Source organism: Siniperca chuatsi, linkage group LG10 (genome assembly GCF_020085105.1).
Source record: "Siniperca chuatsi isolate FFG_IHB_CAS linkage group LG10, ASM2008510v1, whole genome shotgun sequence".
Lineage (NCBI taxonomy): Eukaryota > Metazoa > Chordata > Actinopteri > Centrarchiformes > Sinipercidae > Siniperca > Siniperca chuatsi.
The window spans coordinates 24,222,990-24,235,594 of record NC_058051.1 but is presented as its reverse complement, the minus strand read 5'-3'; the positions used below and the strand labels follow the sequence as shown (position 1 = coordinate 24,235,594).

The 12,605-nt window shown below is 42.6% G+C and overlaps 1 protein-coding gene across 11 annotated transcripts in view; it reads right to left on the bottom strand.

Moving 5' to 3' along the window:
• Nucleotides 1–12,605, bottom strand: part of camta1a (calmodulin binding transcription activator 1a) — a 276,033-nt gene that overhangs the window by 11,960 nt on the left and 251,468 nt on the right. For 10 of the 11 annotated variants that reach the window (XM_044211305.1, XM_044211307.1, XM_044211299.1 and 7 more), the window contains 5 exons: nt 2,264–2,460; nt 1,873–2,069; nt 1,686–1,764; nt 1,187–1,535; nt 530–1,005 (listed from right to left, as the gene is read on the bottom strand). In XM_044211305.1, the coding sequence (XP_044067240.1) occupies nt 530–1,005; nt 1,187–1,535; nt 1,686–1,764; nt 1,873–2,069; nt 2,264–2,460 (1,298 nt within the window). Of the gene's footprint in view, nt 1–529; nt 1,006–1,186; nt 1,536–1,685; nt 1,765–1,872; nt 2,070–2,263; nt 2,461–10,447; nt 11,061–12,605 lie in introns of those variants that run through there. The other variant, XM_044211306.1, reaches the window with a different exon arrangement.

Below are 12,605 nucleotides of genomic sequence, written 5' to 3'. Positions count from 1 at the left end.
AGAGAGTTTATTATGCAGTGATGGTCATCGACAGAGTGCCAGATTGGCCTGGTGTATACTGCCTACCCAATGCAGAAGGCGGACATAAAAGAGGTGGCATGGTAGTGTTATGTCCAATTTAAATCTCATCTTGCCATGCTTTCTTCACTGGTAATTCATATGTATGCCACTCTCCAAAGTGGGGCCACTAAAATATCCATATTCCAATATTCCCTCTGATAATATATTGTATATGTAATGTAAGAAGTATAGTAAATGTGCTTCATACGTAAGGCTTCTAATTTTCATTTTCTTACCAATTATTGCAAAAAATATATTTTTAAAAAGGTAAATCAGTTACAACTGATTTTCCCCCTGATTTTTTCTTCCCATGCATCAGGTTGTCTTATTGCTGCAAGAAGATCTGTGATGCAGGCATTTAAATCAACCCAAATTATTTTTAATCTTTCATGCGTGGCTGTACTAATGCCAAGTTCTAAACATTTAGGTGACTGAGTAAACATTCATTCTCTTCTATTTTCATTCTCACCTGCAGGTCATCCATCTGTGTGAGACAGTCCTGGTTCTCCAGATCTTCCCGATAGGATAATAGTTCTGCATCAGCCATTTCTCTGTCTGCCATCACCAGCATGCCTAGCTGTTCCCGCTGACGTAACCGGCTGACCAATTTCTCCTTTCCCAGGCTGCTGCTTCCACTGACCCCCAGCACCTTCCTCCCCAAGCCGCTGTTGGAGAAACTCTCTCTGGAGGTCCATCTTGTTGTCCCTGTGCTGCCTCCAGTAGACAGGCCCTTGTCTGAGCTCAGGCCCTCTGAGGACAAGCTCTTGGGGCTAGAGGACAGCTTGTGGAGCTGTTGCTGCTCCAGGCTCAAAGGAACAGACAAAGCCTTATCAGGCCGTGTCTGAAACAGTTCAGGGTTGGGTTTATGTTTTTTAGCTAGTGGGAGGTCTCTTTGGCCCTCACTGCTGTAGTAGTTGGAGGGCTCTGACCTGGGCCTTCTCAAGTCTGCAAAAAAACACAACAAGTAACAATTATTTGCATAACACACTAACAAAGACTTTGTTTGTCATGGACTAACAGAAAATAAGGGATCTTCCAGTCAGTGAATTATGAGAGGCCATCAGCTTAACCAGTTTTCCTCCAAGTGTACAGTAAGCAACAGAGGCAAAAAGACAACTGTACTGGCCTGGATTGAGGCTTGTGGTGCTGGATGTGGTTGTAGTGGTGGCAGGACCCCCTTTCTTGCCGCTGGGTGCTACTACGCTGTTGTTTGCCCAGCTGACCATCCAGCTGTCTGTGGTGGGTGTGTCAGGGGCTGGTGAGAAAGACATGCGAGTTGTGGGTGGTAGAGGAGCTGGTGGCTGCTGCTCTTCCCTTTGTAGCTGCTCCAGACATTCAGCCAATTTGGTATGGCCTCGAGATCGGGCAATTGAGAGGGGTAAGCGGCCCAGAGAATCTGGGATAGCTAGGGCACGTCTGTCCCATTTATACAGGACCACTGCTGCCTCCAGGTGACCCAGTGCACATGCCCACATCTGGATGGAAAACAGATAGATAAGAAAAGGCAGCAAAGAGAAAAAGAATTTGTGAGTTTTATTACACCAGACTAAAAAAACATCCATCTACAACAACTACAGGTGTTTCTCACGTGTCATGTGTAAACATGTTAACGTCCGCTCTCTTACCAGAGGTGTGCAGGAGAAGTGATCTACATTGAGAGGGTCCACTTCTAACTCCAAATCAATACTATCAGCATGCTTGGTGCTGAATGGAAGAGAGAAAATAATTAGCATCTCACTGCTATTTAGTGTGGTGCATGCCAATTACAAACCAAAACAACATTATACAATATGTTGAGTATTTTGAACTCACCGCCACTTGATGAGTGTCTGGATGAGGGTGGCATAGCCTTGGCCTGCAGCCAGGTGAAGGAGTGTCATGCCTCTGAAGGTCTTGGAGTGGATTAAATGTTTGGACTTGGCCCAGCAAGCTCTGCTCATCATCTTCTCACAGACCACCACAACACGGCTCTCAAAGGAGCTGCTGGCCTGCATCTGGCCAGGTACACACTCACATACACAAAAGAGGAAATCATTATTGGTTGTTGTATATGCCTATTTAAAAACAACAACAAAAAAATCAGTTATTTTATATAGTTATATAGTACTTTTGTCATTAATGACAAAACACAATGTGCTTTCTGTGTACTGTCACATGTACAATGATTGTCTTTATATATGAGTAGCGTGAAGTGGGTTTTTACCTGTGACTGGCTGTTGTTGCCTCCCCCTCCACCTCCTCCGCCTCCTCCCCCTCCTACCCCTCCTCCGCCTCCTCCCCCTGTTCCTCCCCCAGCTCCACCACTCCCTGCACTGCTCGGCTGCTGGTGGCTGGCCATCTCCGCCATCCTCCTCTCCATCTGCTCCAAGCGCTCCAGGATAGACATTCTGAACTGGTTATCTGGGTAAATAGTGGGACAAGGAAGAACACGTCAGCACACAAGTAGCATCCAGTGTGCAAAAAAAATGGCTGTCTTTGCTATTACCAGCACAAACAACCCTGTGTCCTGACAAGACAAATGATCACACAGTATGCACCACAAGCTGCACCAAATATGTTGCTCTGAGCAGCATTAAGACTGTCGCAGTGACTTGGGGCTTAACATCATGAGGCATACAATCAACCATTTAAGAAGAGATTTGTCTGTTTCTGATATACTAAAAAGTTGATGGCAAGTTAATATCCTACTTTCAGCTGTAACACACAAAACCCTCATAATCATTATTAATCTCCCCAGAATGTGAATGAAAACAATACCATCAATCATTAACTTCATCAAAACAATTGGCTTTACTAAAATAACCTTTAAAGCCCATCAATCATCTGCTAATGGCTGCCATCACTAAACTCCTGCCACCATCTCTCCTGCACCACTCAAACATACACCCAGAAGACTAATACAGTTTGAACGATTGGCCAATGAGTGGGGGCATGTTAAATGTGTCCACCCTTTCACAAAGGGCTTCAGGCATGCTCTGGGGGGAGTGCACAGCTGAAGGCCCTCTACAGCTGATTAAGTACACCCTATTATGGCCACCTCAGTTCCATGAGCCTGTATGGTAGGAGGACTATGAAGCTGACAGAGCAGAATCAATCACAACTTGCACCTATCCAGAGTCCTTGAAAACCCAGCCTTTCCATACATCAAGATGGACGGAGGTGTAAAAGACTTCAGAGTGGTTACATGCTGCTTAGGAGGCAACTGCTGCTTTGTATCCTGTGTCAGTGTAGTTTTACAGGTTGTCTCTACTCAGGTTTTCAGCCTTGCAACAAGAAAAGCTATTTTCTCTGTCAGACATATAGAACACGCTGCATAATTCAATACCTAAGTGAGGAGAGGGCAGAGCAAGTGACTTCTAAAGACTTGTAAATGTATTTTAATTAGTGATTCAGACACAAAAAATAAATAGGGTGTAACTGAAAAATTAAGCAGACTATAACATTAATGGGCAGGTTTTGATCACTACATAAAATACATTTGAATAACTAATATTAAAATGTCCACACACTTGCTATTTAAACCTGTTGCAATATGTTTATGTAAGATTATAAGACACAAGGCTCACTGAGACATTTAGGAAACCCCCCCATAAACACTCACATACACACAAACAAACAACAAACACTTGTGTGTGTGTGCACGTGTGTCCACGCACACACACACACACACACACACACACACACACACACACACACACACACACACACACACACACACAAAGTATGCTGTGTACAGACAGCGGAATGGGATGGGCAAAGAGAGCCCACTGCAGCAGGGAGTATAGAAGACTGCATTAGCATTCCCCATTTAGCCACTATGAGGCCGTTTCTGTGGCAACCTGCTGCCGAGCGGTAACTAGGCGACAGGAACATGGCTGTGTGTGTATGGTCTGCCTGCGTGCTATTGGTTTATTGATGAAGGGGAGGAGAAGGACTCAGTTCTCCAGAAAAAAAAAATGGCGAGAGAAAGGCAAACAATGAAAAAACAGCATCTATAAATCTTCTTTGCTGTGCTTTTGTGTACTTGGCCTACTCTCTTTTCTCAGTGTTGACGCCGTAGGTAGGGACCTAATGACTCTAAGTGAGGAGCCTTCACAGCACGACCTGGTGACATTTGCGCTTTACGCTATCTTGGCAGTCACGGCTCAGGGCTCCATGGAGAGCTAATGTCACAGACAGACCTCCTATAAGCTACTGGAAAAGAGGTCAAGTAACTGCTATCATTGGACAGAAAAACATAATGTCACTAGCTGGTAAATTACTGCTCTCAGTGACAACATGCTGCACTGTGAATAATGGACTTGGAGCACAACTCTGGGGTCTCTGCCTTCGATCCCTGTGTGTGCTGTATGTAGACTGTCTGACTGTATGTGGACCTGGTGTCAGAGCAGCAGATCACTCTCTTATCGAGCAGGAAAGATGCTTAGAGTGTTTGCAGTGCTTCTTTCTATGCCGGATCCATCTTCACCTACCCAAATGGTGACTTGTGGAAACAGTTGAGAGACTGTTCTAAACTGAGTGCTTGTGACTGGAGGGCAGTCAGAGTGTTGAGATAGGTCACAGCACTACAACCTGCCTTGGTACAAGGCTATGTTCTCCCTCACCCTCTCGCTGACATGGGGGGAGAGATGTAGACAGAGAGATGGAGAGAGAGAGGGGATAGTTAGCAGTAGGCTGACATGTCTTTGTTCAGACCCTGTGCTGCAGTGTGCTGCAGTGCAGATGATGTCATCTCCACCTGCTGCTTGCTGCTCCAAATGCGATGCACGTCCACTGCAGAGGGAGGATGGGGGTTGAGACGAGTGGGAGGGGAGAGGGAGGAGACATGGAAGGTGAGCAGCCAAAGAGAATTGTGACAATGACGTCGTTAACGCACTCCCACTCTCTGGTTTACTCCCTTGTGACGGTGTGTGGCAGCAGACGTGGTCACTCACACATTTAGGGCTGACTGTGACATGCTATTTTTATTAGCAGTTGGGTGCAAAAATGAGGCAGACCACCACTCATTATATTTAGAACACTTGAATGAAAGTTGATTATTCAACCGAAGTGTACATTTACAGCTGTCATGACACAAATATGCCTTCCAAATCCAGGCGAAGTTTCTACAGATGAGTCCAGTTCCCTCGCTTGTGGAGATTTATTATACAGCTTCCCCTTGCTTTCAATGATGTATTCCCCTGCAAGACTTGGACCCTTGCTAACTTTCTCCATCCAAATTTGATATGAAAAATACAAAAGGAGAGAGAACTCTTCACATTCTTTAATAAAAACCTACACTGATTTTTATGCTTCATCAATTCTCTCACATCTATCTACCTGAACTCATCTCTATGTTTTATTTTACACTGTGGAGTGTTAAGTGTTATTTAGTGAGAGTTATTTTAATGAGAATAGCTAACAGAGTTAAGAGTGACAGGTTTTTTTCTGTACAGTCTATTACATAACAATTGGAGTGGGCTTTTTGTAATCCTTTTGAAATTTTGAATATGTGACTAAATGATGACCTGATTTGTCTCCCCTTAGAACTGAGAGGAAAACCTATCACCTCTGGGACGAAAGCCTAGAGAGGATGGGAAAACACTTTCTTTTAATAGAGTGACAGTTGCCTTGGCTAAAGAGGGAACACTAAACATCAAGAATGTGAAAAAACACCCACATAATACTCTGTGACAAGAGGTCTTGAACTTTTATGACCTATAACCCAAATCAGTAATTTTGTCGCTTGACTTGGGACCAACGGTTATTAGAATAAATTACTAGTGTTGTCATCATGGGACCCACCAGACACTGGCCCGTGACCTGGTCCTGTCATACAGATTAAGAAGCTGTGCTCCATGAGGAAAGTCACACATCTAGTGTGGGAAGTCACTTCTGCATAAGATCCATAGCAGAAGTACTCTAACATACTTTCTGCACGATAAAACTAATGCCTGCACTCTGTGTAGCATGTGATGGCTGTTGTGTGTCACTGTGGCTTTGCTGTTGCTTTTTATTAAAATCTCTCAAAGGACTCATATACTCTGAGGGAAGCAGAGAGTAGAGGACCTGTAAGATGTGCACTGGGTTTTAAAACACACGTCATAGCCCTGCTCCATGTAATCTGTCTCATCTCTGGGAGATTTCAGCAGCTCCTCATGAGACAGGTTGATATACAGACGGATAAGGGAAGGAAGGACAGGGCTGTTTTATTGACACTCAGTAGAGCACAGTGGGATTGAGAACAGGCTGAAGGGAGGAAGAAGACAGCAGGAGAGATTATAGGTAAAGAAAGGACAATGGTGAAGTGAGACCAGAAGACAGGAGTAGGGTTATTCATATAGGCTAGTGAACGTCTGATAGAATGTGGGAGGACATCTTTAATCCTTACTTCTGAACCTCTGGTTGTGTTCATGCCAATCAAGTTTAGTGCTGGACCTCATTATCACTCTGCAACCACTCATCTTCTCACATGTAATCCAGTAGAAAGACTGGAGGCCAGTCTCCCTCTGGGTCTCTGTTTTAGCTGACTGACAGGGGCTGGTATTTGTGACAGTGCAGGGAAAGGGGCCAGGCCATCTGGCTGCAGCTGGAACACATGGCTGTCTGTTGATCAAAGGCCGATTTTACTTTGACATAGTGTTATAACTGTTTGTGGTTTTGTTCTGTCTATAATTATTTTTTTCTTCCTTTTAATTCATATTAGCAGAGTCATATCAGAAGATTTAAAGTGTTAATCAAATCTATTTGAGGATGCCATCTATCCATCCATCTGCTATATGGCTTATCCTGCTCAGGGTTGCGGGGTGCGAGGCGAGAAGTAGGATACACCATGGACAGGTCATCAATCCATGACAAGGCTAACACACACAAACAGACAAATGCAATCACATTCACACCTAGGCGTTATTTTGAGGTTCAAATTCACCTATCCTGTAACTCTTGAACTGGGTCACCTGGAGGAAACTCCTCAGACACAGGGAGAACACGCAGACTCCACACAGAAACAAAAGCAAATACAATGACCACTACAGATTCATTTTTGCCATTTCAATGCTGTAAAACATGTTTGCTGTTTTCTCCCTGTCAGTTAATTGACCATTTTTTGTATACCCTGTCCCTCAATCCAAAATCATATTGTCAGTGAACAAATGTTCTTATAGCTTTACTGGTGTGGCATACAACAATTTGCAACCTGTACACAACAGTAGAAATGCTCCACATACAAGGCAATCAGCTTTGTTAAGCCAGCCAGGTGCCTGTATCACTAGAATTCTTCTCTTGCAGTGTATCAACAAATTAAAACATCAACACATGGAAAATGCAATATTCAGAGGCATTATGTCCTGTCAGACAATTCTGTCTCACCACTGTTTCCACAGAGAATTTATTCTCAACCATATACAGCAGTTTAATAACCGCAAACAAAGGTCACAATGCTTGAATGATACTTGTCTGTTCTGCCAGAAAGGTGAAGCAGCTCTTAACCTACTGGCATTTGTCCAGCTATATAGGTCAATATGAGTACAGTCTAAATGCTGAATAGATACATTGTGTCACATTGAAGGTAAAATGCCAAGAGTGCACACCATGGGGATTTACTGTCATCTGCTATCACACTAATAGAGTGATACAGTATTGGCTTTTTGTCTTTGAGAGTAGGGTAGTTTGATTTTTTATAGATGTTCAATTGATACAGTAACACGTACATATCATTAGCTTCCTATTTGCATAAACAACTATATGCTACTTGACACATTGCAGGCAGGAGTAGAGAATTTTTTTCTAAGATGAATCAATCTGATATAAAACACCACAGCCCAAGGGACAGGACGTCTGCAAAGCTTTCCATTAATAGTAAGACAACACATTTAGGCTAGATGCATTCACAGGATTCTCAGCCTGTTTTCCCCTTTTCTCTAAATCTTTTTCAACATCGTAATTAAAATCATATTTCAGTCTTTTGTCACCCACTGGAATCCTATCTATGGCATATTGTACTGTAGCAACAATTGTAATTTACAAGTGAGTGCAGAAGAGTGAGCAGAGATAGAGACCTGAGACTTAGAGCTATTTGATCTTGAATGTGATATAATGTATGCTTGGTTTGAGACTATTTATATTACCCCCTCTATTTTAATTTGATACATCAGAGGGATACAACTGCACAGCATGAACAGGGACTGAACCTGAATTTGAGCACATATCCAACAAACGAAACTTTCAACATAACATTATAGTTTTTAATATATGGTTCAATTAGCTAAGATTACAGAAACATACATAATCCCTTTGTGCTTTATAAGCAGACTGGAGCACAGAGGTGGACAGTATCATGCATATTTCAAATCACAGCATAGACAGATTTTGACTGATGCATAACATAATGTAACCTAATGCAGACCACAAACTTTAGCTTTAAAATTTACCAAAGGTTTTACTTGACACCTCTTTGACAGTCCCTCCACAAACTTTATACTGTAAGCTTCACAAAGGTAGAATTTATTGAATGACTATTATACTGGATTGCATTAGAAAGACAAAGTGTTACTATTTTTATGTCTACCCACTATGTCTTGAGCTTAAATGAACTATAAAATGATGAACTATAAGGTAAGTAGCTAACTATAAGATTAAAAAAATTCCAAGCAATAGTGTAAAAGAAGTCAACAGTGAGGCCATCTTATGTGAGGTCATTCCTAATTATTTGGAAAACTTGAACTGAGGCATAAACAGCCAGAAATGATGTGCTCTCTCCAAATGACAGTTCCTCTTTAAATGTACCTATCTCTTTAAAACAGCTTATCTTGGGTGATCCATCACCTTTAGGTATAAGCATTCCCACGTCACTGCTGCTGTTACTAGTACTACCACTAATGCTATTGCTCTTGTTATTACTACTACTGATACAACTATAACAGCTACAGTAACACAGTTGCCTCTAAACTAGAGATGAGACTGCTGTTGTTTTTGATATTATTAGTAATCGCAGTACACTACATCTGCTATCATAACTGCTTGTATTACTAACAGCATTTCCACAACTAACTAAGATAGATAGATAGTATTTAATGAAGTCTGTTTTCACAGCCTGCATATGTTCATCTCCCACATGAGATACTTTATGCATATAGTTAACATAATGTCATATACTGTATATCCATATACATTAATTCCCCAGATGTATCCAAACATATGCTTACATACACATATCCACACACCGACATATCTATACACAAATCTATACATTGTTCACTGGGTTATTTTATTAAGGGCTGGTATGGCGAAGGGGACAAAACTCCTGCTTAAGTGATATTATCAACATTAATATTACTTCTCCTGCTTCTGCAACAAGCACACAACTAATACAATGCTACTATATTGCTAACACTACTACCACACCTACAACTAATAAATGACTTTGTGTAGTTAAACCAAGAAACAAACTGTTCCTACTGCTGCCAACTATACTAAGTAAACCACTTTGCATTAGAGTGGCCACAAAATAGTTACTTGGTATTACTACAATGAATGCATATACATTACACCTATGTAAAACAGTCAAAAGCAGTGTGGTGATTCATCCAACTTTTCAAAACATATTCATATCTTTCACAGTTCCCTTAAGAGGCTAAAATATGGACTATGCATCTTGTTCTATGCCTTGAATATAGTACAACTCAAAACTTCACAGAGGAGCAACAGGTAGATAAATGTATATCTGTAATTATCTCACTTGAAATAATCTGGAAAGAATGCAATTCAATCTGTACAATAAAACAGCTGCATAAGTAGATTTCACAGACGACACGCTGGCCCCAATAAAATGAGCAGCAATGACCCTCTAATGCGCTATAGCAACTACTTTCAATAACACGTGAAACAGCACTTGCAGCTGGCAATTTAAGGACACCAGCCTGAAACACAACGACCATATAGTTAAAAAGACCAAACTGACTAAAACCATCAAGAAAGAGTCATGAATCCTTGAAATGTGAATGCCAGGTTTTGCCAAAAGTACCATGATTAGGAAAACAGGCGTTTTTCTGTCTCTAAAGGCATCTTGATGAGTCTTTAATATGCCCAGGCACTAGTCGTGAGTCAGGAGTTGGCTACTATCAACGTCAACTCTCCAGTGCTCTGCAATGAGGCAGAGTCACATAAAACACTTGAAGAAAGCATGTGGCCAAAACAGACAATTTCTTAAAAAAAACTCTGCTACAGCACAGACACAGTTGGACTACATTAAGACACAATAACTTAGCATGCGGGGTGTTCGAAGAAACGTGTAACTTCAACTTCTCTTGGCATACACGAGAAACGCACAGAATACAAAAACAGCCCAAACACAACATAAACACAGCACAGCACAGCACTACAGCCATAGGTTGAACTTAACACTTCTAACCTTCTATTTTATTTTCCATTGGTAGAGTCCACCTCAAAGCCAAAAATATTGCCTCTTTTGTCTTTTAGGAAATGCAGGTGTCATTCACTGGCATCCTGACCCAAAGAAGTCCAACCAAAGCTGCATTTCACTCAAATTGCAGTTTTGCCCCAACAGTCTGACGGTCAGTCTACTGCATGGTGTTATATGCAGAGAAACAATAAAAATATATATCCTTGGTGTAGACTGAATCTCAATCTCAACACAGCACTCGTCAACAATAGAACAAAGTGAGGGAAGAGAGCGACGTGAGGAGAGCAAGGGAGAGAGAGAGAGAGAGAGAGAGAGCGCGAGAGAGGAAGACCGCTCACTTCTCTTCTTCTAATAGCCCCCTCCTCCTCTTCACTTGTTTCACCTCACACACATACACACTTTCCTTGTGTTTCTAGTAGTCGCTGCTATCCCAGCCTGCAGTAAAATGACAAATACCGCTGCTAAGAGACGTCGTGCGCACGTGCAGCCAATAAACAGACGCCCTAATTCCCGTTTGCCGCCTTCTCCCCGAGCGGTGGTCCTGCTCCTATAAGCTCGCCTTTTATCTTATTGTTATTATTATTGGTTATTTGGCCTATAATAATAATAAGTATTGTTATTCAAATAGAGCTACTCTGCTCGACGCGTGTGGCTGTTCATTTGGCTGTGAACAGCATTTCTCTCCCACACTGGAGAAAGTCGGTACAACCTTTTAAAAGACGAATGGATTCGCCTTCTCCCAGCCAAGCTGCCGTCTGAAACAAAATCTTGTTCTGTTTGCGGTAGTTTACCATGTTTACCCAAACACGCCCACTCCTCCGCTCCTGCATTGTGTGTAGTCTGCCGTTTGTCACGCCGGTGTAGTTAGCTCAGAGTCAGTACTGTCAATACGCTCTCTTGAACACTAACAGTCAGTATGCCGCTATGTATGCTATGGCTGTCATTTGGCAGTTTCTAGCGAACCTCTCCCGGCTCGGGTTGTGGGATCTAAGCTCGGGGACCTATTTGGGCGGACGATGAGTGTTCTGCAGCTCCGACAGCTTTTCTGTCCTGCCCATGGCTCCGTACCTGCAGTGCTGCAGAGAAAAGCGCCCCTTCCCCCACTCTGCATTATGACAAATCAAGGCAGGCAGGCAGCTGTGCCATTAGCACATCATAGCACAGTGAGTCTTCCATGGGAGAACAAACTCCTAAAGCTGTATAGCACACACAAAATATTGCACGTATGGCACGGAATGTCAGAAGCCTATGGTTAATCAGGTGACTGACCGTAGGGGTTAAGTAGCGTGAGTCTGTCACGTTAGGCAACAGAAAACATTAGTGTTTCGAAAGTGGGAAACTAATGTCTCGCTATCATTCTTCCGTTAGATGTGCAGCGCTTCTTGCTTTTCCTGTTGTGCTTCATGACTGACATTATCGATGTGACGACTACACGTGCCCAAGTGATTACATCCCGCCCTACTTCTGAAATAAGTTATATGGTCTAGATATCACAGTGGAAATTGAATTTCTCTGTGATTACAAGGGGGTAAACAATGGCAAACAGATCCAGCATTTACTTTTCCGAGAAAAGAAAATCCTCTGTAGTAACCCACATGGATTTTAAAGTGCGCTCTGCGCCAGAGGCGCTGTCCACAGTGGGGTGGTCCTGAAGCTGCTGATCACACACGCTTTTGCCATAAGCTCTGATGGATCCCTTTTCTACATTAACAGTCTTTCTCTAATAATTGTAGGGACAAATGATTTATCAGTAGCTGGATAGTTGGATGCAACAGAGATAAATTAAGTTGAAATCCTGCCAAACTTTACAAGTGAAAATCCCAATGCAATCAATGATCTTTGTGGATCACTATATGTCATTATCATCCTCAAATAGTAGGCCATAGATTGCCATGACACAAAATACTGAGAGATGGCAGGCAAGGAGTTAATATAAGTAAGGTAATAGGGTGGGCTGTGTTTTCCCTGAGACAGTCAGCTCCTCCTTAACTGGTTCTGTGAATGGGCCAGTGAGGCAGTAGGGTATGAATGGCGGAGGGATCCACCGGTACTGCCGTGTATGGGAGCCGCCAGCTCTCCATTACTCACTCCCACTCCCTCAAGGGCCGTCTGCAATGCAGCTGTCCTGTGAGCCTGTGCTTCGCTG